Genomic DNA, 24,908 nt, shown 5'->3' on the forward strand with positions numbered 1-24,908 from the left:
AAAGCCACCATTAGGCTGTTTATTGGCAAAGAATGTGCATTATTGTTCAGGTTATGTTTGCAGACCTCTCCTTTTTTCTTTCTAATATCAGTACTTTAAGCTTCTAATCATAACAGTCTGGAACTGGGACCTCCTTTAAAGATGAGATGTGTCCACTTTCACATGTCATAGCCTACATGTGGCATCAATATGCTGTCTACACAATTGAACTCATAATAGACTTACAATTGCAGTATTTTTTCAGGGATACAACATATATTGCAGATCTTAATGGCTTCTTTGAGTATAAATCTTTCATAACTTTGGTTACTTTCAAATGTTAAGGCCTTAAGCTTAATTAAGCATAAATACATGAACTTAGGTTTGAACAGATATTGGAAAGAAGCCAGATTTGCCCATGATTTTGAACCCTAACCCTACTGCTTGGACCATGTATTAGTTATTTTAATAATCCATTCAGTGTCAAAGCAAACAATTGCTGGTTTTGTATTCCTGTAAATGTAATGTATTTGGTTAAAGATGGACAAAACAAGCCATTTATAGGTGTCCCATGGGCTATTTTAATTGATGTACAGATTTATTTATAATGAAATAACCTTAGCTGTGTCCTAGAATCCACTTTTCTGCAGGCTGTGTTGAAAATGTAAGCATCAAAACATTTCAAATGTCTGTGGAAATCTATTCCTCATTTCCATGCTGCCTTTCGTGCTCTGATCCTCCGTGTGTCCCCACGCTGAGAAGGAAGCTGTTCTGAAGGCACTGGCTTGGTGTTAATGTGCCGACTGTGATGAGCTGACATTTGCCGTTGACAGCTTTGTTCTGCATGAGTGTGCTGTGTCTGCTCACATCACACTACGGACAAACTTGCAATGATTTCTGGTAATGCAGTCACAGGGCCGCGCACCTCCCCCCTCAGGCATCACAAAGCTGTTTCCTCTCTGAAGTAGGCTAAACTTGGCGTACAAATAGAGAGGAGAACATTGCTGGGATAGAAAAAGCCTGCTATTGCTGCTGAAAATTGCTCCTGTTTCTGCCCATTTATGGTTTTACCTTGGCAAATCCCATCTTCAGCTTTGGGGTTTACGGGCTGGCTACTCTCCCTGGCCAGGTCCATCGATCTTTCCTCTAAGTCCGGTTTTACATCACTTCTTTCTTTTGTTACTCAAGCATCTACTCTTTTTTCCTCAACCTCTTATAAGCCTCCTTAAATGTCCTCTTAGGCTGTTTGAAGGTTAAAATCCTGCTCTGTTTGACAGCTTCACATATCATCTGTATCTGTTTGTTCGACGATGGTTGAATATTTAACAGCCAGATAAAAACATAGAGTATTTAAAAATGACATCATCATGTATCAACATTCCCCCGTCTACACAACTAAACCCACAGGAAGTGGTTTCCCCAGTCTGCTGTGGGAGGAGTTTACTTTTTTTATAATTTAATTAATTTGTTTTATTTATTATATTTCATTTATATATTTGAATATTATTTCACATTTCATTTGCAATGTTGAATGTTCAATAAAAGGTTCTGTTTGAAAGGATGTACTTGAATTATTAATTTATTATATATTATCATTATGTCAGTGGTCTAAAATGGTCTTAAAACGGTGCCGACAATATTATCGTTTATCGCAATAATTTCCAGGAAAATGTATCGTCCAACAAAATTAATTATCGGGACAGGCTTAGTGTCATCTTTAAGAAAAATAAATGACCATATATGAACATGACCCCACTGGTGGATGTTTTTCCTCCCAAAGCAGCACACAGCTGATTGCTGTTTTTCCCCTGATGCTGACGACTGTTTCCCTCTCTTTTTCTCTCTCAGTGAGCTTCATGGACTGCGGTAGAGGGAAGGTGTGGATGGAGGTTGGAGATTCGTCTGATTTCGGGGTGAGCGGGGACGGTGTTGTCTTTGCCCTGCGCCGACTCAGCCTGGTGGGGAATGAAGAATCTCTGGAGGTGATCTACGCAAGAGACCTGCAGTCCAAACAGGTGTGGAAGACCAGAGTGCACCTCCACCTTCATCCACAGGCCAACAGCACGGGACCTCTGCAGGTAAAACAGAAGCAGTGTTTGCATGTAGACCCTCTTTTAGATGTCACAAGGCCCAGAAATGTATTTTTATTTGACCCTGTTGAGCTTAAAAATGTTTTTTTCTAATCTCTTCTTAACCATCCAACATGATACATGTGTCCAACTTAACTGTTTGCTAAACAAATAGTTTCTTCTCCTAAAAGTGCTGTTTGTCTACTTATACATTTAACCATGAGGCAGACCTTATTCAGTCTTACACAATATTCGAGCAGCTGGGTGCATATCAACCAAAAGAAGCTTCACCAACTTTGCATTTAACCTTTGCAACACAAAAGGTCCGTACCAGATGATTTTCAAAGTCTGACAAGCCTTTCAGGGAGATGTACTATGGAGCAAAGTGAGGCCAAGTGGAGAGTACAGTGCAATAAGCAACTGGAGATAAAAGCATTAATACTTTTTCATCAAGTTATTAAAAAAAAGCCTATTTTTTCTTTAGATCAGGGGTGTCCAAACTTTTTTTTAGGCCTACATTCTGGTCACTAAATGATGCTGTTAATGCACTCAATGCAGGTTTCAACGGGACAGGAATATTTAACGATATACTTTTGCAACATATATTCTGGTCCAAGTATATAAGATATAAGTCCCTGCAGTGTATAAAAAGTTCTTAATAGATGTAGAAATACCTGATGAAGTATCTTGATGTCGGATGTAACCCACACAAACTTATTTAGTCATTCATGAAGCTTGCATATAGGCTATCAATACACAGTATCATATTCAATGGAGAACACTGCTCATCCAATGCTTGTTTTCCTCTTTCACTGTGTCTCAGTGAATATACAGCACATACAGATCTAATCATTAACACATGGTACCTGAATCACAGTGTGGGGATGTGTGAAGCACAATGAGCGCTATGGGCCTCAGTAATGTTGAATGAAGTGTACACATATAATAGCAGCGCTCCAGCTCAGCAGGCGTCGGAGTTTAGCCAAGTGCTGATTGCAGAGACAAAGTGAGTCAAACAGCCATCTGTTGGTTTGTTTCATGTACCACAGCGATAATAAGGCCCTCTGCATGCATGTAGACCAGACACTTGTCTTGATTGGCTGTTCTTCTAAACAAAGCCCAGAAATAGCCGGCTGCCATACGCTTTAGCTGCTATCAGGGAGGAAGAGAATCAGCTGTCAACAATCCTTTATGAGGAGAACTCACAGAGAGCAGCCATGGCAGTCAGCAAGCTCAAGATGTCAGTCAATTTAGTATATGCCTGACAGATTAAATCAGAATACAACAATTTAGTTATATCAAGTTTTACATCTCCGTCCTCTACATCTAAATTCTTTGTTCTCAAATATGTAATTCCCCAATATGTATTAACTTCAACTGCAGTGGAAAAAGGCTTTTATTATAAACGTAATACAACGGCCTTTGCCTCTTATTCCCCCTTTTGATAGGGTGAAGTATTATTACAAAAATTGTCACATTCTACTTCTCTTCCTGCTCTTTCTCCATTTACCGGAGTTATTGTTTTCATTCAGCATATAGGACTTTGCCATTTTTCAATTACTGTTATGATATTCTCTTTGTAAAGTCTTCCAACGTCTTCCACTTTCCTGGAAGGCTTTTCATTTGAAATAGTGTTGCATTACTTTGACTCTAGCCCAACGAAAATCAGGAAAAAAATGATCATTTGAAAGAATTGCAATGATTTACCCAGAAGCTCCAAGGAACTGTAAGGAACACTGAATGTGACAGATAAAACTGAAGATGCAGATCAAATCACTTACTTTGAGACAAGACTGTCATTAATAACCTACTCTTTTATTCTCGTGCAGTTCCTAGTCCGATCATTCTTGTTCACTGTAGATAAAACTATAATGAATATAATTCAATCACAAAGAAATATAAACTCCTTTACTCTTTGAACTGCACTGTTTCTTCTCTACTTCTCTTGTTTTTTTTTTTGTTGGAGTTAGTAATTGACTTGATAACCTCGCTCTTACGTAATGACATTTTTTTTAATCTTCTTTTGTTTTTGTAGGTTTTACAATGTAATACATAAGCAGCAGGTAATCTTTGGGCTGTGGGGCCATGAGAAGCTTTTCTTTGACTTATTATCCACTGTAGATCCTGCAGTGTAGCTACACACACACACACAAACACACACACATGCACGCACACACACGTGCACACACACTGACAGGTGGTGGTCGTTTATCAGACAAACTATAATGAGAGCATTAATCCAAGCTACTGGAACGAGGTCAGAAATACCCTGAGTCACCAAGCCTCCCCTGAAGCTCAGCTGTGTGTGTATGTGTGTCAATGTGTGTGTGCAGCCCAGTACACAACACTTGTTTACTGTCTCTGCAGGTAAAGCTTGATGATGCAACACTGACTCAGCGGGTACCAGAGATCTTGTTTCCATGGCGCAGCATGGTTGTCAGGGGTGATGGCACTCTGAGGCGGGTGAAGAGGGACTGGGTCATTCCGCCTATCAACGTTGCCGAAAACTCACGAGGACAGTTCCCTGAGGACCTCGTCAGAGTAAGACATACGCGTATACACACACACACACACTTGCACACACAAAGAAGAAGGCCTGTCTAACCGTAGCAGTGAGGACTCTTCGCTGACGAGCCCTGTAGCAAGGAAACACGAAAACAACAGTTACATAGCACATTCATATTAAAGGAAATACTATGAGGTTAACAAACAAGCAGCAAACATTAAACACAGAGACACATACACCTGTAGTTAAACAATCAAATGCAATATAAATAGACAACCGCAACAATATAAAGCTAATTAAATGCACGGTAACCAAGGGATGTTGTTAGTCTGTTTTTGAATGTTAACAGCGAGGCGGATCTAAGCTGGACTGACACTATTTCAGCAGCTAGGAGCATAGAAACAAAAATAAGCTTCACTAACTTTGCATTTAACCCGTGCAACACAAAAGGCCCGTGCCTGATGACCTTCAAAGTCTGACTTCAGGGATGTGCTATGGAACAATGCAAGGCACAGTAGAGAAGACAATGCAATAATCAACTGGAGATAAAAGCATAGACTAACTTTCATCCAGCTGGGACAAAAGCCTCTTCATTTAGATGCATTATAAGGCCTACAAAGTAAGATCATTATCAGCTGCTTTACATGCACCTTATGGACGATTAACAACATATATTTGATAATTTTGCTGTTTTTTATGCTGTTAATGCAGTCAATTCTGGCTTCAATGAGATAGGAATTATGATTAATTAATTAATAATAATACTTTTTGGGGGAAATTACGAAGATAAAGCAGAGGACCCAGAATTGAGCCCTGGAGGATTCCTTTTTAAATTATGTTTAATTCTTAAGTTATATAGTATATAAAAGCTGTAAAAATACCTGATGTTGTATCTTTAGGTCGAATATAACACAAGCAAGCCCTGACCCAGAGAAGCATCTCGATTCTCAGACCTTTCTTTGTGAAAGCGACAGCAGCACCAGAAATGTTTTCTTTCTTCTCTTACTTGCTTCCAGCCATGTAGTTGGGACTGATACATTACACATGAAATACCTTTGTGATATTTGAGAAAGGAATCTCATTGTGGTCCTAGGCGAGCGGCATATGTAACAAAATATGCAACCATCTGTCCAAGATTTTGACTGCATGTCACAGCGTTTATTTGGCAAATAGAGCTGGCTCAGGTGTCATCACCTGACCGCAGTCTGGAACTTAAGATTCTGCTGAAAGCTCCTAAAGCTAGTTAGTAAGGTTTTGGGCCATTTTTAAGCCTTCATCAGAGACAGAGAGAGATGGCTGTAAATGAGGGAGTGACATATACAACAATGGTCTCCGATGTTGAGTTATGGTTAACTTCTAAGTTAAAAGGGTGCCCAAATAGATCAGACTCTTCAGTTTACATTATGTTAAATAAACTTCACCAAAAGCTAAGTAAACTTACTCACATCAGTTGTACTATCTCCTTTGAAGCTGTCTCATCTGCAAACACTTTATTTTGGGTTCTACGGCTAAAAGCTAGCTTGAGCTAAGGCTAACACTCCATTAAGATTAAGGCCCAATCCCAAACCACTCCCTCGACCCTACCCCTCCGTGATGGAGTGAACTCCGTCTGTAGCCACACTCACAGCTCAACGAGGCTCCCTCCTGTCAGATGGAGGGAGTAAATACAGCAGCAAGCTTTTGGGACGGCCTCCCCTCTCTCCGGCAGAAACAGGAAATGCCGTAACTGTATGTAACAACGGTTTCAAATCAGCATCTCTTAGACAAAAAGTTTAAATGAATAACTCAAATAAAACTCCAAACATCTTTCATTGTGTTACTTTTTTGTAAAGCTCTTTTATGGCACATTTCCACTGCAGCGGGGTAGCCCCGTTTAAGCGTCCCTAAGCGTCCTCGCTCAGGCCTTGGGCTGCCTCGCTGGCCGTCCGAGGCCGTGGCGCATTTCTATTACAGTTTAGGACCTGGGGTAGCAACGCAGTGTAGGCGGGGCATCTGTGCAGAGACATCCTGGAAAACGTTCACATTTTGAGTTGTCCCGTCGAGCTCCCGCTGGATTTGATCATCCCCAATGAGATGTAGGAACGTCGTCACCTCCTCGGTCGACCACGGTGTGCTTTTCTTTGACGTTGCCATTTTTGTAGCTCCTCCGTTTACAAAAATGCTGTGTATAAAAAGGCTGCAAGCTTGCTTCTAGATATATATGCGACGCTAGGGATGATCTCGCGCGCGATCTTGTGACGATTCTCTCTGACCAATCAGCAGTCGAGAGTGTTGACGTCACTAGTTCAGCCCTGGCCCTGGTCTGATAGAACCACGATTTTAAGGGGCCGGAAAAAGAGGGGAAAAGTACCCGCTAGCCGGTACTAGACTGTATGGAAAGGCCACCAAAAACTGGCCTGGCCGCTTGAGGACGATTAAGGACGCTTAAACGGGGCTACCCGCTGCAGTGTAAATGCGCCATTAGTTTTAAACCTGATGTTTATAAGCTTCTTAGTTTTTGCAACAGTCTGTAAATATACACAACTTTATAATAAAATGCACACATTTACCTTTTTCTAGACTAAACACAGGTATGATCCTAAGTTAAAACATATGAGGCTATCATGAGGTTGTTAACATCGCAATTTATCAGTGGATGTTTGCTGGAACTACATGTTAACAGCTTCTTTCCTGATGGACACACACAGCGTTGAGACCGGTCAGGTAGAGACCGGTCTCAAGTCAGCACCGATGCAGACTCGCTGTTTGAGGGCTTGATAGCCCACTCCCCCTCCACACCGCTCCACACTCGTTGGTTTGGAACAGCCCTCAACATGGCGGACCCTCCGCATGAACGCGCAAACAGAGGGGTAGGGTGTAGGGGGCGGTTTGGGAATGGGCCTAAGTGTTGTCAGTGTCAGATTGATTTGTTATGAAAATACTAATTATAGATTTCAATTGATTTTTTATTGCATGAGATTTTATGGCACATTTTACTTAACACTTATAGCCTATCCTTTACATGTCACAAGTGTTGATAAGCTCATGGGACTAATTTGTGAGTGATCCTGTTACTATGAGTACAGTAGTATGTTGAGGAATGTCCACATAATATATTCTTCCCCATCCATTTCTATATAATCGTACAAATAACATTGCAGATTTTTTCGTGGATTAAATGGCGTTGCAGTAAAACCTGTATTTTTGTGTTTTGTAACCATGCTTGAGTTTATGCTGAGCGTTGTCTTTGCAGAACTGCCTACCTCTTCTTGGTTCTGATCATATGGACAGCGAGCAGGATATAAATGGACGCATCATAGTTTACTTTGACTTCAGCTCCAATCAGATTTTCTGTAGTTATGATGCAGCAGCCTCAAGCATTGGCTGAGTGTTGCTTTTACAATCCTAAAATCATACCGACATATGAGACACATCCAGGCCACAATCATAAAGTTTAGTTTCACTCGTGTATATTTGTATTCTTACCATTAAACAGGCAGTCATTCTAACTGGGAGGAAAATTCTCCCACACAACTCTGAGAGCAGTCAAAGCAGGGACTTTTACAATGACTGTACTATCTATTACTAACCACATCCATTGTTCCAACTCCACCCTGTGTAGGAAATTAATTGTAAATCCTCCCCTGCTCTTCTCCCGTTTGCCTGTGTTTCAGATTCGCTCAGACAGAGATAACAACAGGATGCTGCGTTACAGTGTGACGGGCCCCGGGGCCGACCAGCCTCCGACCGGCATCTTCATCATCAGCCCAATCTCAGGCGAGCTGTCTGTCACCAAGCCTCTGGACAGAGAGCACATCTCCAACTTCCATGTAAGACTTTTCACACACAGCTAAGGTCAACAGCAGGGAAACATTTAATATTACATTTGTACTAAAAGACACCTTCACTTTGTTCTTTTTTCAGTCGTTCTTTTTCTTCACCTTAAACAAAGAACACAAAGAACCATAGTCTTTGGTGGAGGGCAGAAAAACAGGAAAGAAGCTTGAATTTCAATTTTTGCAAAGCACATTGAGGAAAATAAATTTAAATATGTACTTGATGGCTAAACAATCAAATGTATCCTATGTCCTATACAGTAGGTGGTTCTAAAAATGATCTTGTTGGAAAAAACAGGGACTTTGGAGTCACGTAAGGGGCACAGCATTCTAGCTTCACACAACTGCTATAGTTTTTGACTTGAAAATGTCAACATTTAAGGAAATCACTTGTCATTAAGTTAAATGAAAAGATTGATACCATACATATTAGCTTGAGCCACAATGTTGTTAGCCTAGCATGGAACAAAGACTGAAAATAGCTAGCCTGGCCCAGTCCAAAGTAAAATACCCATCCCAAGACTTTCATTTAATTAGTTAGCTTGGTAGCTAGTAAGTTAGTTAGTTATTTAGTCATTTGGCTAGTTAGTTAGTTAGCATGCTAGCTAGATTTGTGTAAAAAGGAATTTGAATTTGGTTCAAATCAGCAAAAGCATGCAATAACACCAACTGTAACACTAATACAGACTATTTACTTTTTCGTATGATTTACTTTGTGCTTCACTTGATGTTAATCTGCTTGCAACACCACCCCACCCTCATTTTTATTTTCATCCTTGCTGTCACTCTATCTGGATTTATTCTCTCTCATGCACAGAGATGAAGAGGAAGTTCTTTAAAACCGACTTGTGGTGTTTGCTCACTATATCTAATATAGTCACACACACCTCTCAGAGCAGAGTCTAACCTTTTGATCTGGAGGAATGCACACACACAAGTCACACGGGGGGGTGGAAATCTGGAGTCGCAGCAGGGTGATTTGCATTTAAGCTGTCTGATGAATATTCATGTGATTGGATGTAGTTGTCAGAATTGGGAGCTGGGATTGGTGCATGTTTATTCATGAGGGAGCCTTTGGCTCACTGAGAGCCTCATACAGATGCTACGTAGGCTGTGAAGGAATGATTTAGCGAGGGTCCAAGGCCAATCAATAGCTTTATTCAGCAACTTTGGCCACCTATTGCTTTAAACATTAAAATTCCCATGTCATGGCCATTTCTACTGAGCATAATTCCATTGTTGAGGTCTACTCGAATAGATTTACATTGTTCAATTTTCCAAAATCACATTGGTTTTCTCAAACAGCATCTCTGTATAGTATGTGTATTCACTCTCTGTCCTACACGCCTTGTTGGAGCTCCTGACCCCCCTCCCTATGAGCCCACTGTGCTCTGATGAGTCAACCACCGTTACAGCTGAACATCCGTGTTTATGTGTTACAATGGCGTTTGTTAGCAACCAGAAAATGACACCAGTAATGACAAACATATGAGAATGCTGCGTGGGGTCTGGGTGCCGTGTTGGCGGGACGTTGCGGGGCTCACTGCTCCACCCTTTGAGGCTCGGAGCGGACAGTGTGAGTTGGATTACTGGTGTCTTTTCCTGGTTGCTGCGAGACACCGCAGAGCTCAGCCTGAGCGCACACACACACACACACAGCCTGAGCTGTGAGTGTGTGTGTGTGTGTGTACGGAGCTCCGCGTCTGAGAAAAGATAAGGATTGTTGTGTGTGTGTGTGTGTGTGTGTGTGTGTGTGTGTGTGTGTGTGTGTGTGTGTGTGTGTGGTGTGTGTGTGTGTGTGTGTGTGTGTGTGTGTGTGTGTGTGTGTGTGTGTGTGTGTGTGTGTGTGTGTGTGTGTGTGTGTGTGTGTGTGTGTGTGTGTGTGTGTGTGTGTGTGTGTGTGTGTGTGTGTGTGTGTGTGTGTGTGTGTGTGTGTGTGTGTGTGTGTGTGTGTGTGTGTGTGTGTGTGTGTGTGTGTGTGTGTGCAGATTGACCAATTGGTCCATTTGGACTTCGTTACGTCAATAGGACCCGAAATGGACAAATTAAAATCTCCAACGAGGCGTTCTGGGGCAGCAGAGACAGGTATTTTCTGTGTTAGAGTTTTACTCGCTACAGGGTGTACTTTGAGGGTTTTTGACTTTGCAGACTGTTTACATGCAGAAAAAGCTTCATAACACACAAGGGAACGGGTAATAACCGGAAAACCATGACATGGGACCTTTAAAATCATAGTCCTGCTGTTATCATTTGGAACATCCAACACAGTTATAAATAGATTATTGATTTTAATGCTACAGCTTCATTGAAATGAAACAAAAGATGATAGTGAATGTTCTTAACATGTTCTCTCTTCTCAAACTTTATAACGTTGATATCCAAATTCAAAATGTTAGTGCTGCACATGAAAATGTTCTGCATGTCAATTCATTTATTTTTAAATATTCATTCGACGTTTCAGATACAGATTAAACTACACTTATATACTACTAATAAGACTTCTGTTCAAAACATTTCTAATAACTCCAGTCTGTTCTAAAGTCCAAGAACATCATAATTTATGGAGAAAAGTATTTACAACTTGTTTTTATTTAACAAAATACTCTTATACTCTGTCTTTGAAAGACAAAATATAAACTGCATCCCAAAAAATGGTTTGCTCTCCAGCTATCATCACACAAAGCGAGGCACGCACTGCCGAGTTTTATTAATTGGAGGAAGTTTATTTATTGAGATAAAAGACAAACTCATTGAAACCCAATAATCACTTATTCAAATCAATGATTTTGTTTTGAGAATTTTTATTTAAGGTTGATGACGTCATAATACAATGACAGACATTCAAAGCTTTATTTCAAAAAGCTCAATAGAAGCTATAATCAAAATAAGACCTTTAGTAGTCCCGCGTAGTTTTCATTACTCTTTAGTTTTTTTCTTTTGCAGTAGTTTGAATTCATTTAATAATCCAATTTGTGTTGATTTAAAAGGCTTAAGATTTTCATTTCCAAAACTACACTGAAGCTATTGTGCATATGATCAATTAAGCTTTGGATTGATCACAATAAATAGAGCTTCCATACCAAACCTACTACATGAAAGGACTGCTTCTTATATAGTTCTATTTTCACCCACAATACTCAAATATTCTTTGCATTACTCTAAAATGTTAAAATATAAGTTTACCAGAGGACAACTCCTGCTTGATTGTATTGCATTTAACACCAGCAGGTCCAAATACTTTGCTTGATGAGCCAATACCTGCACAGTTACTGACATTCCCATAAGTAACTGTGCTGATTATGCTACATTCAGCAACACTATGGTAAACGTTACATATTTTCGTTAGCATTGTCAGCCTCGCAGTTGTGCTGGTTCTGTTAAGTACCGTATTTGTACTTATGTTATAGATCTTAATTGATGGAATCTTATCTTCATTCAAGTTCTATGTTTTTTTTATGTATGTGTGCGTACAGTTGCGAGCCCACGCTGTGGACCTGAATGGGAATCAGGTGGAGAACCCCATTGACATCGTCATTAACGTCATCGACCAGAACGACAACAGACCAGAGTTCACACACACCATCTTCAACGGCACCGTACCGGAGGGATCCAAGCCTGGTACACACACACACACACACACACACACACACACACACACACACACACACACACACACACACACACACACACACACACACACACACACACACACTCTCCCCCCTGATATATCTGTGTTAACTTGCTGCGTGTTTCCCTGCAGGATCTTTTGTGATGACAGTGACATCTGTGGACAAGGATGATCCAAAAACTGCCAATGGGATGCTGCGATATAAGATCCTCTCCCAGAATCCCCAGAGCCCCTCCACCAACATGTTCACCATTAACAACAAGACCGGTGACATCATCACTGTGGCAGCAGGCCTCGATCGGGAGGTGTGTGTGTGTGTGTTTTTTTTTGGGTGGAGCAGCTGCTTCTCAGCCTGAGTCTGTGTCCCTGCAGTGTAAACCCAGCTCGAGTTGTTGGTACATATTCTGGCATCAGCTGATCCTAAACTTCAATCTAATAAATGTTTACATGCTGACACACTTTGAAACATGTCAGCTGTGTATAGGATGTCCGCGGGGTCTTAAAAAGTATTAAAAGTTGATAAATCAATGTTGCGAAAATTAAGGCTATTAAAAAGTATTAAACGGCATTTTCCCAGGTATTACATTTTGTAGCTTGTTTTCAATAAGTATATCAATTGTCCAAAGAGGTTGTATTCTACAGTCTGCCTGAATGCAATCATTGCGTAGGTGTGTAGTGTGATTCTGTGTAGTTTATTTATGGCATCCCGTTGGATTTGACGTCATCTGAACAGGACATCGCACGCTCACTGCTTGATAGCGCGCGAAGGTCCGTTTACGCCGGTTGTTAAACATCGTTATGGGGAAATGCAAGTTTGCGTCCAAATGGTTGGAAGATAAGGAGGAAGGACAATCAATACTGTATAAAGTAAATGTTGTGCCAATGTAACCGGTTAAAACTTGAAGTGGCGATGAGGTCTTCAAATGTATGGAAAGGGTCTTAAAAAAGGTCTTAAAAGGTCTTACATTTGACTTCAAGATTCCCGCATATACCCTGATATATTCATCAAACATTGTACCCACAAGGAGTAATTTCCTCGTATTTTTGCTAAATACACTGAGTCAACTTACCATTGTTTGCTTGAGATGTCAACTACATGCCAAGGTCTTATTCTTCAGATAGAGTTTGATAGTTGTCATGGATATCAATTCGTTTTTGTCATGGTAGCTATTTTGGGTCTTTGGTAACACGACAGCAGGTGGACATTAATGGGTTTTGGTTGGCTCCAACAGTTAAGCTCAACATTTCATGCTTTTTAAAGTTAGGATTGTAACCAGACAGAGCTCAGAATGAAAGTAAGATAAAGGCCATGTCATGTAGCCAAACTTAACCTTACTAACAACCAGAGATGGAGTACTCGAGTCCTGGACTCGGACTCGAGTGCCGATTTTCGGGACTCGTGACTCGACTCGGACTCGCGCACTGATTGACGCGACTCGGACTTGGACTCGTGAATTCTCGTGCACAATGATTTGGACTCGGACTCGTGAATTCTCGCGTACGCTTACTTGGACTCGGACTCGTGCATTTTCCCCCCCACGATGACTCGGACTCGACTTGTACATTGACGCTCCGACTTTGACTCGGACTTGAGCAAGTTTTCTCTGGAGTCTGATGTCCCCTATCCTGTCGTGTGCACCTGTGAGGCGAGTTCACATACTGGGCCCCGCTATTCCAGTCTAAAGATGTCTAGAGACACACCCCGCATCGTGCTGTATGCTTTCACACATTCTGCTTCCACATTGGAAAAGAGCAGCGCAAAATGCTCGTTATGTGGTAACCATATTGAAGAGAAGGCTCCGTAACACATTACTCTAAGGATCGAGTTCAGACATATAGGCTGTCTTGAACACTATCATCAGAGTAACGTGATCTAATCAATAAATAAAGATTCATCCATAACACGAAAGCACATGGCTATTAACATGCAGAATGACTTAATTTTGCATGTTAAGTAGCCATGTGCTTTCTGGGGCTTAATCTTTATCAGTAAACCGATTTAACCGGTAAAAGTTCCTTCAAAATAAGAGTCCCGATCTTATTACTATCAAAATAAAAGTGCAAAACGAAAACTTTACCATAGGAACATATTGGCATGCAAATATAATCACTTAGCTCTAAAAGGTAACTCATTTTAAATATAGTTAGACATATTAAAGGTCATTTACAATAATAACAATAATAATATTAGTAATAAGCTTTATATTTGTAGGCCTATAGCACCTAAGAATTGTAGCCAAACTGGCTTCACAGCAGTTCAATAGACAGATGTAAAAGCAATGTAGAGGAGCAGCTACATTTCAACACATATATCCACGAAGACTTGGACTTGACTTGGACTCTTCTTAGGTGACTCGGACTTGGACTCGGACTCGAACACAGGTAATGATGACTGGCTCGACTCGGACACTCCTTGGGTGACTCGGACTTGGACTCGGACTCGAACACAGGTAATGATGACTTTGACTCGACTTGGACACTCCTTGGGTGACTCGGACTCGACTACGACTCTCCCTTGGTGACTCGGATTTGGACTTGGACTCGGACTCGAAGAGTGGTGACTCGAGATTGACTTGGACTCGTGAATTGGTGACTTGACTACAACACTGCTAACAACCATATGGATGAACATTGAGGAGCTTTTTTTGTTTAAAAAATAAAGTCAAAAAGAAACTGTCAACATAAGATGTAATTTCCCTTTATTATTGTTTAAGATATGTTCACTGAGGTCTTAAAGGTCCCATGTCATGGCCATTTCTACTGATCATAATTCCATTGTTGAGGTCTACTAAAATAGATTTATATTGTGCAATTTTCCAAACTCACATTGGTTTCTCATACAGCATCTCTGTAAAGTATGTGTATTCACCGGTATTCACTCTGTCCTAAACGGCTTGTTGGAGCTCCTGTAAGCTAAAGGTCCTGGTGTGTGAGGAGCTCCGCAGATTGGTCCAGTTTGGTTTCCGGGAACCGCATGACGTCATGCGGTTGCCGGAAGAAACAAATGGAAAAAGAGAAATCTCCAACGAGGCGTTCTGGGGCAGCATAGACAGGTATTTTCTGTGTTAGAGTTTTACTCGCTACAGGGTGTACTTTGAGGGTTTTTGATTCAGCAGACCGTTTACATGTATAAAAAGCTTCATAACACACAAGGGAACCGGAAAAGCATGACATGGGACCTTTAACATTAAATCTAAAACGTTCGATTTGTTACTCAAAAGTCTATGACTCATTGGTAGAGTATACAATTAAATAATAGGTTTCTTCAATTGTTAAAGGAGCTGTGCAGATCCTGTCATCAGCTATCTGAACGTTATTGTTAAGCAGTATAAAGCAATAATGGTGCTTTGGCAGAAAGAGATTCCACTATTGTCGAATATTTTTAATTTAATTTTTATTTTATTTAATATTTTTAATGTGCGCTATAATACTCAACATTTTTAATATATGTTACACTAAAAAAATAATATTATGATAAAGAAGGTAGAAAGAATCTGAGGTCCAGCTGTTATCTCTGTTTGTTTCCAGAAAGTCACCCAGTACACACTGATCATCCAGGCGACAGACATGGAGGGGAACCCCACCTACGGCCTGTCCAACACCGCCACCACTGTCATCAGGGTCACTGATGTCAACGACAACCCCCCCGAGTTCACCACAGACACAGTAGGTCCACGCACGGCATCAACACTGATATTCCCTGAAGCCCTCCAAGCTTTTATTAGCAGTGGCAGATGGCGGAAAGTCAAAAGCCAATGAAACGTCCAACGTGTTTAGCCTCCTCAGTAAAGGTGGAACAGAAAGAAGAAGAAAGTGTGAAACAAAAGCAGTTAGTTCTCTAATAAGACACTTTGGTCACATAACTTAAGGGTCATTCTACTAAGGGTTCAATGTATGTATTTCTGTCTGTCTTCCAGTTCTTTGGGGAAGTTCATGAGAACCGGGTGAATGTGATCGTAGCGAACCTGACGGTGACAGATAAGGACCAGCCTCACACCACAGCATGGGCTGCTGTGTACCGCATCATCGCCGGAGACCCCACCGGGCGCTTCTCCATCCCCACTGACCCCACCACCAACGAAGGCCTGCTCACTGTGGTCAAGGTGGGATTTAGTCTCCACACACACACTAACACACACATACCTGAATGAGCAAATACTGAGGAGTCACTGCTCTCTGTTGTATGTTGGCGGACTGAGGGAATTAAACCATCTCCTGTATTATTTTGTTGCTTTGGTTCACGTGCTGTTTGAAAATGCCTCTAAAACTGTGTCTCAATTCGGGAATTTCCTTAGTACAATACCATGTTGTGCACTGTGTTGTGCACTGTGAACAAATCTCACATGGCTAGTGTGCTGAAAGTGACAATCGCTCCTATTAGCTAGCTAGCCAAATCATTACAGACTTTTGAATTAACCCTATACCTTTCTTTGACACCAGTATAGTGGTATGTTACTTCAAAAGTGAAAAAAAACCTGCATCTATAACTCTTATTATATATTGCTGTCGTAGCTGGTGGCATAGCTTCCGTTACGTAGCCAAGAAGGCGGTTGTTAAGTGTGAGAATTGTCCAGCTTTGCATTTTGCCATATTTCGCCTTTGGATGCACTTATGCACTCAAAACAGCAAGTGTAAGCTGATTTTGAGAAGCATAATAAATATTTCACCCACAAAAATAACTGTTTGTGTATCAGTGATTCCAGAAAGACTTTTATTTTACTGGAACAGTCGTAATGAATTGAAGGGCCCCCTTCAGCAATAGCAGTACAATGAAAACCTCTGTTCTCAAACCCACACAACAATCGTGGATTATAATCTAGGCCCTTTAGGTGTATGAGAGTTTGTTAGAGGCTGTTTCAATAAAGGTTGGCAACCATTTACTTCAATTCATCAAGACTTTCCTTTTTTAAGTATGCAGGAAAACAATGTTTTCTTTAAGAATGAAATGACACAGGGTTAGCATCTGATATACACATGACTTTGAAAATGACCTTAAAGCTTTCAGTTGTGTTTGATGTGGTGGTACCAGTGGTTACTGGTGTTGTTTTATAACTACAATTGGAAAGACACCCACCACTGGGGGCTGTGTCATGACTGTCAGTGGATTCTCTGAATCACCAAGAACAACAATGGGCGTTCATGTTGACAGCACTGACAAAGTGTCACATTGTATTAAGAAAGGTTAAAGACAATCATTGAGTGTTTACCATCACACTGACAGAAGGCTGTTGCTCACAGTCAGGGTTTTGGAGATGTGCTGCCTCTCACTGGCCGCAGTATGAGCCTGTTAGCCTCAGCTCCACTTCCAAGTGGAGGTCTGCAAGTGTTATACTATTAATGGGAAACAGCAGTGGTAGTTATTGTATTGTTTGCAACAGCAGCAACTTCGTACAGTATGCTGATGTAGGAGAGTGAACAGTAAATATTAATCACATATCAGTGGGATCATTTCAATATGATAGGGGAGTCACAGATCCCCCCAGTAACAATGAACTCTACTATACGAACAAATAATAACTGAATGGAAAAAACGTTATAGTTATTTTTATCTTAACATTCAGGTTAAGTTGTCCTTGTAGGAAAAAATACTAAAATCCCCCTGCAGACTTTAAAATGAACCATGGAGTGGAGAGAAGTAATTGGGCGAAAGATGTGAGGATCAGATCATAGACAGTAATTGGTGCTAGTCCATGAATCAATAATTTATAGAAACCAATAAAAGGGACTTTTGAATTTGAAGGGAGTCTACAGGGAGTTGTCATCTCTATAGACTTACTGTACAACTAACTAAAGGTGAGCCCAGACCGAGTGATAATATCAGAAAGACATACAACTTTACAGTTTCCACCAGAGAGATCCACATTTAATTTTGCAGTTGATAGAAAATAGAAAAAATTCAAACTGAGAACAGAGTTGGCTTGTATAGAAATAAATGTCAGACGTTGATTTTATACTGATTTACCTGCAAGGCTTGAAAATATTGTTTTAAAATGGCCGTTAATGGAAATTAATTGTACACTCCAAGCTGGTCATTGTCATCACAGCTCATATGGGAAATTAAATGGAAAGTTAGTTTTCGATTTAGAAGAAATGTGCATTATTTGGAGTGTAAAAGTGAATTCTTGATCTTTTATATTGGTCAGTTTTCACCGCCTCAGGGACCACTAAAATGTATATTCATCTAATTTTTTTTACCCACTCATTTATGCTCCTAAAGTGAAAACTCAGAGTGCAACTGGTGACCTTGAGCAATCGAATAATTATAGTAAATAAGTTCATAGATAGAAGCACATTTGTATGATTTGAACAATGAAAATCTAAAACACTTGCAAGTATAACTGCAAGTACATAAGCATATTAATTCACACATTCATGCATTAAAACCAATGCACACACCAATACTTGACCTCCGTAGGAACTCTTAGCCTAAACTATGAGAATAAAACAATAGAGCAGTTATTGTGATTTGTGCTTCAACTTTCATGTCACTATCATCCAATCCTTCCTTTCTTCTGTCCAGCCTATCGACTTCGAGCTGACCCGCTCCTTCATGCTGACGGTGGAAGCAGAGAACGAGGTCCCGCTGGCCCGTGGCATGCACCTGCCTCGTCAGTCCACGGCAACCGTCTCCGTACGAATCCTGGACATCAACGAGAGTCCAGAGTTCAGCCCCAACCCGAAGTCCATCAAACTAGAGGAGGGTCTGCCTGCGGGGTCCCTGCTTACCACTTTCACAGCTCAAGACCCCGACCGCTTCCTGAGACAAACTATCCGGTAGGTCCACAGATGGAGGCTCTGACTTTAATGGCTTTCATTTGAGTTAGATAGTAAGTTATACAGGGTTCCAGCTGTGGGTCAAAATGTAATTATATTGAAGTAATGAGTCAAATTAAAAGGTGTAATTTAATTACATGTTTAATGCATTCATTTCATTTAACTATAGAAAGGTTCAGCAGGTCTAAGTAGAGTCCTGAATGGATCTTTCACTACCTTTTGATAAGAGGAGCCTTTGCATATCTGTAGCCTCTTTATATTTGAAATTAGCCTTGCACTTATTAAAATCATTTCTGAACTCCCTGTCAATGACTGTTATCGACATAGAATGCTTGAAAGGAAATTTTATTTTTTATTATGTGTATAGTGCCACCTCTGACTCAGTCACCATATTGTTTTTCTATTCACACAGTGCACATCTTCATGTAGCTGGAACACTGTGATTAGATAAAGGTCAGAATTAGCATAAAGACTTTTCTGAGGCTGCAAGACTTGTCATAGCCCATTCTTGACTTTTATTAGGAAATCATTTGTGCTGGCCGAATCTCAAATCTTCATTACATTTGTACATTTGTTTAAGTTGGATGTCAAAACCTGTGGAACTTCTTTTGAAATGTCGAAAGTGGGAGAAAGTTCCAAATCTGAAAATCCTTTATTTTTATTTGTATAAAGGATCAAAGTTCTTGAGCTCAGTGTTAAATGAAAGCAGTTATTGTATCTACCTGCTGAGACGTCACATCCACTTTACTAATGATCATATCAAGAGCATAGTGTTGAAATCTGAGAAAAAAGAACATCATGATTGGTAGTGATTTTAAACCATAATGAGCCCCTCTAGGGTTTCAATATCTACGCCTTCGTGACCTAGTTCGAACGCATCGTACTCTCAATACGATGTTGTGTAGCCATTGTGTGGCCTTCGTTTGTCCTGCGGGTATAAACTACTATAAAAATGTACATCTTCGTGTTGCCTTCGTGTGTGGTTCGGGTGCCATCGTGTGGCCTTCTGTAGGCATCATACTTGCTTCGGCTGTTGCTTGGCTGTTGACCAAGTTCGGGGCCATCTTCGTGCGAAATTCACAATTCCATATTCGTGTGTCCATCTGGTGTACATTTCGGGACAGTGTGACGCCAGCCTTATTGCTTGACTTGCTTTTGACTTCAGATAAATGTTCAATAGTGGACTGAAAAACTTGTTTGACTTAAAGAATGTTTTAGAAAGTTGTCCAGTGATATTTTCACTTAAATATGAACTGTGATACGCTTCAACTCCCCTCAACCCTGCAAAGGATAAAGGGGTATCGACAATTGTTAGTTGGTTGGTAGGTTGGTTGGTGGGTAGATTGGTTGGTTGGTTGGTTGGAAGGCAACATGAGTTAGTGTTTGCTATTGGCAGCTCAGATTCTTAAAGATCTATGCCAATCATTTAATCCTATTATGAACCTTAAAAATTATTTCAGTGTTTGAAAGTTTCCCTCTCATAATGAGCAGAAGTTTTAGGTTTTCTTTGTTGAGATACTCCTTCAGTGACCATATTAAACTACGCAGTTTAATTTGCAGCAAGGTAAAGTTTTGCTTCCTCATTTAGCGATGGCAGCATGCTGTTCTCATTGGCAGCCCCATTCTGAGATAAACTCTGTTTATATGCCTGGACTTTCTTTCTACAAACATCTTGATTGGAGGAAATGTATGTCTTTCCCTGCCACTGCGGCACTTAGCCACCAACAACCAGACTGAGCGCAGAGCCAGCAGGACGGCAGCTTTTTTGTCCCCTGCCTTCTTTTATTTTACATCCCACTATTTGTTTCTAAATGTGGAGCTCAAGTTTTTGTATCCTAGCAACAGCCAATGGTGGACGCACACTTTGATTAGAAAAAATTGCACACACTATAAAGCGAGTGTATTGTGCACTGTAGTGCGAATCAGAGAGAGCATTTGGGTGTTTAATTTGTTCATTTGTGTCGCTGTTGTTGGGGCTGCTCCTACATTTATTCACAACTGCGCCTTTCTTTTCTTTATCTCATCTATTAAAAATAAAACAAATGTACAATCTTTCCTATTCATGAGAGTTTATTGTGGCGTATTGAAAGATGTGCTCGCCTTTGTGCTATTTTACTGTGTATTCATAATATTTCACAACTGTTTGCCTCATTTTAAGCTATTGCTGCTATTACAGCATTGCAGATGTGGAAGTACGAGTACATTCTGCTAGACAAATACATTTCATCAGCAAGTCAAGGGGATTTGCAAAGCTTTATGCTGCTTATGGGTTGTTAACAAGTCTGAAACACACATATTTTAACCAACAAACATATTAGAATGTAAGTTAAAGGTAGAAACATTTCCAGTGAGAATAAACGGATGAATTGTGTTTGCCTGGTGAGAGTTCTGCAGCCTCCATATATCAGCTTCTCAGTAGCTGCTTGGCTCGGGGCCAGGGACGCAGATAAAGAAGCCTCTCTGTGCTGCCTTCTCATGCCATCTCTCTCCCTCTGCATCCAGGTACTCCAAGATGCACGACCCTGCCAACTGGCTGGAGATCGACCCCGTTAACGGTCGGATTTCCACCATCGCCATCCTCGACCGAGAGTCTCCTTACGTCAAAAACAACCTGTACAACGTTACCTTCATGGCCTCTGATAACGGTGAGACAAAATTGTCGTGCAGTAACCCCCCCCCACACACACACACACACACACACACACACACACACACACACACACACACACACACACACACACACACACACACACACACACACACACACACACACACTCCTTTGTTGTCTGTGCTTCAATAATCAGTGGTGCTTGTTTTACTGTCTAGCCTTTGCAGATGAGAGCAGTGTGACTTGGAAACTGTAGCTTGTGAAGGCTAGCTTGCCTCATCATTAGTACAAATAATAGTGCCTTGGTGATTCATCCCTTTTTTTTCAGTCCAACGTTTCAATAATGATTTAATCTTTCAACGATTATGGAAAGAAGACACTGAAGAGAAAACGATTATTGTACATTTGCAATTAAGCTCTTGTGTTGTCGTGTGGTGTGCCCCCCTTTTCCTTCACAGCAGTGCACTCCCCCCCCTCCCCAGTGTTTCATATTGTTTCATTTGTCCTGTCACAGTTTTATAAATTACAGAAAATAAATAATAAATGCTACTTTCCGATCACACCATTAACCAGCAATGCAGCTACAAGTGAAAAGGTACAATGCATACAATAAATAATTGGACTCATCACTATTTTATTATTTATTATTATTATACAATTATATAATAGATATATTCATTTCCAAGCATTTGGCTCCTTCCAAGAGAAAATAAAATAGTTATTTACATTTGTAGTATTTAGTCGCTTTATCTGCCTAAAAAGTTCACTGCTTTGAACATGACTTTGAAAAAAGCTACCCTTACCCTTACTAAGATTGACCATTAAGATTTTTGAAATTGTTTAAATTAAGTATTGCAGAGTTACATCGTGATGTCACAACACTGTAGTTGGACAACAATGCTGTGTCACACAACCCAGTTAAATACAACATTTTAGGCTTAGTTTATTTTCCAACTTATCAAGCCTGAAGTAAAGCTCTTATTCCACATAATAGAAAGAGGAAGAGTTATTCTCTAGACAACAGATTGTGCTGTCTACCTTTAATTACATTTCAATTCTTTATTCCCGCAATCAAATGTCTCGATCGGGGAGGATTACGCAGACACAGTACACCCATTGATTTCTAATTGAGCTTTTTTCCTGGCTATTGAGTACATCATTCCCAAAGTCTTGCTCTTGTCTTGGTCACAATTGTGCTTTATAGCCATGGTAAAGAGGATTCTCTGTTTAGAGTGGAAAATTGTTCAAGAGGAATGTCATTCAGCGGCTCTCTCCATCCACTCTGCACCCTCTCCATATAGAGACTCCGCTGTGCCTAAGTGACTGTCTTTGCACATTTCTGTCCAGCACACACACACTTGCTGATAAAAAACACACTGAGGACAAACACACGCAGGCTTTTGCTAAAGGTTCCAAGTCTGCAGTTTCTCAGCCGTGACCATATGGGCACCGGTCACTAACTATTACTGAGCATGCTTCACTTTATTCTGTGACCATGAACAATACAGAGAATGTGCATTCACTTCCAAGTGATGTAGTATCCACGTCACTAATAATATGCAAGCTGAACGAATGTGCACACTCTTTAGTCAGCTCCATTCATTCATTTTCAGTAACTACTCTCTTGATTATTCTGCATATGGTGCATCCAACAATCTACTGAGAATGATTGTGCTGTATAATTCTGACATAAGGCGTACTGAAATTAAACATTCCCTTAAAGGATAGATTTGGTGATAATCAGTTTTTAACTGTCAACAAAGATTCAAACCAAAGCACAGTGTGTGTGTGTGTGTGTGTGTGTGTGTGTGTGTGTGTGTGTGTGTGTGTGTGTGTGTGTGTGTGTGTGTGTGTGTGTGTGTGTGTGTGTGTGTGTGTGTGTGTGTGTGTGTGTGTGTGTGTGTGTGTGTGTGTGTGTGTGTGTGTGTGTGTGTCTTAATGTGCTCTGACTTCCCTACAGATGCTGTGATTTAGTATATCATTTAATTATACATTTGAATTGTTCAAAATGAGAAACATTTGAATTTTGAATGTCTTTACAGACCTCCAGAAAAGCATCACCTGAAAAGGCAGATGTGGTTACATTTAGATCAGGGGTCGGCAACCAGTGGTGGCACGCGGGACCATAACCAGTGGCACGCTAGGAATAAGTGTGCAAAAATATTTAAATTGTATTTTCGGATCCTGAGCGAGACCGCCGGCAGAGCGCGTCTCCCCCTGCAGAGCACGTCTCCCCCTGCAGAGTGCGTCTCCTCCTGCAGAAGGAAGCCATGTAAGCAACGCAGCGCAGAAGGATAACTTCTAGGCCCCGCTCTCTTTAACTCCAGTTGACTTTCTGCTGCTTTCCTCCATGGGGAAATGACCAGGGGTGTAGCGGGTGTAACTTCACACATTGCAGTACAGTACCCATAAGGAGCTTTACATGCCACAGTTTTTTAGTCTTTAGTTGAAAGCCCAGTGGCGATCTGCTCATCTGTCATCGAATATAATATGCTACACAGGGGCGGACTGGCCAACTGCGTGTTCTGGAGAATCACAGTACGTCCGGCCGTCAGCGAACCGGGCCGTTGACGACCAGCACCACCCTTTATTTATTTAACTGTGTTTAAACTGCATCATGTAAGTTGTGCTGATAGACGACATAGGTCCACAGCTTCCCCGCAGCGAGGCTCCCCCCCCCCCCCGTTGACAGTTCACGAACGTCGGCATACTAACCCCTAGATTCCACCGGGCCCATCTGCGTCGCGTTACGGCTGTGTTACGGCCGTGTTACGGCCGCGTTACCCCCAATTTCCACTGGGTCCGTCTGCGCCGCGCTGCGCCGCGGTTTTTGTCCGACCTCCTCTAGCGCCATAACCCACCGGACGCGTCCCAGAAGCGTTTCAGAAGCATAGCGTCGTGCGTGCAGGCTCAGTAAGTAGGCTAGGTAGTTAAATGTTTTATTTTTGTGTCTGTTTAAATTGTGTTTATTGTTGTTATACATTTCCTATTTTGTTGTGTTGTAGTCTACAGACACAGTTAATAATAATTGTAATAGTCCACTTCCATGATGAAAACCTCGTCGTCCATTGTGCGTATCGTAGTGGAGGTGTTGTGATGAAGGAGAGGGGTCTGCTAAATTAGTATATGTGGGGGATGGGCCTGGCCCGGATGCTCACCTTTCCACTTCCTGCGAGGAGGGGCTGCCTGCCCGACCTTACGTTACGGCTGCGCCGCGGCAAAAATAGGATTCATCCTAATTTTAGAGAAGCGTCCGGCCGCGTTACGGCCGTGTTACGGCTGCGCCGTGTTACGGCTGCGCCGCGACGTCATCAAGGATTGCAGCCACTCTAGTCAATGGGTACTATTCCACCAGACGCATTTCAGAAGCGGAGCGTCTTACCTGCCGTCTCGCAGTTTTTGTTGCAAGTTAATAATAATTGTAATATCCCAGTTATAAACGACATGAATCAAAGAATTATTCTATATATATAATTTACACAGTGCCTGTAAACCGGAGGAGAACGCTGGCATTTCTCCTCCTACTTGA

General features: G+C 41.2%; 1 protein-coding gene across 5 annotated transcripts in view; it reads left to right on the forward strand.

Annotated features, from left to right (window-relative positions):
* The window catches only part of LOC117558883 (cadherin-2-like), a 159,995-nt gene that overhangs the window by 98,638 nt on the left and 36,449 nt on the right, over positions 1-24,908 (forward strand). For all 5 annotated transcript variants that reach the window (XM_034235381.1, XM_034235400.1, XM_034235392.1 and 2 more), the window contains 9 exons: positions 1,828-2,057; positions 4,416-4,589; positions 8,208-8,363; positions 11,843-11,987; positions 12,130-12,302; positions 15,526-15,663; positions 15,915-16,100; positions 18,518-18,771; positions 21,274-21,416. In XM_034235381.1, the coding sequence (XP_034091272.1) occupies positions 1,828-2,057; positions 4,416-4,589; positions 8,208-8,363; positions 11,843-11,987; positions 12,130-12,302; positions 15,526-15,663; positions 15,915-16,100; positions 18,518-18,771; positions 21,274-21,416 (1,599 nt within the window). The remainder of the gene's footprint in view (positions 1-1,827; positions 2,058-4,415; positions 4,590-8,207; positions 8,364-11,842; positions 11,988-12,129; positions 12,303-15,525; positions 15,664-15,914; positions 16,101-18,517; positions 18,772-21,273; positions 21,417-24,908) is intronic.

The sequence above is a fragment of the Gymnodraco acuticeps genome, unplaced genomic scaffold (assembly GCF_902827175.1).
Source record: "Gymnodraco acuticeps unplaced genomic scaffold, fGymAcu1.1, whole genome shotgun sequence".
NCBI lineage: Eukaryota > Metazoa > Chordata > Actinopteri > Perciformes > Bathydraconidae > Gymnodraco > Gymnodraco acuticeps.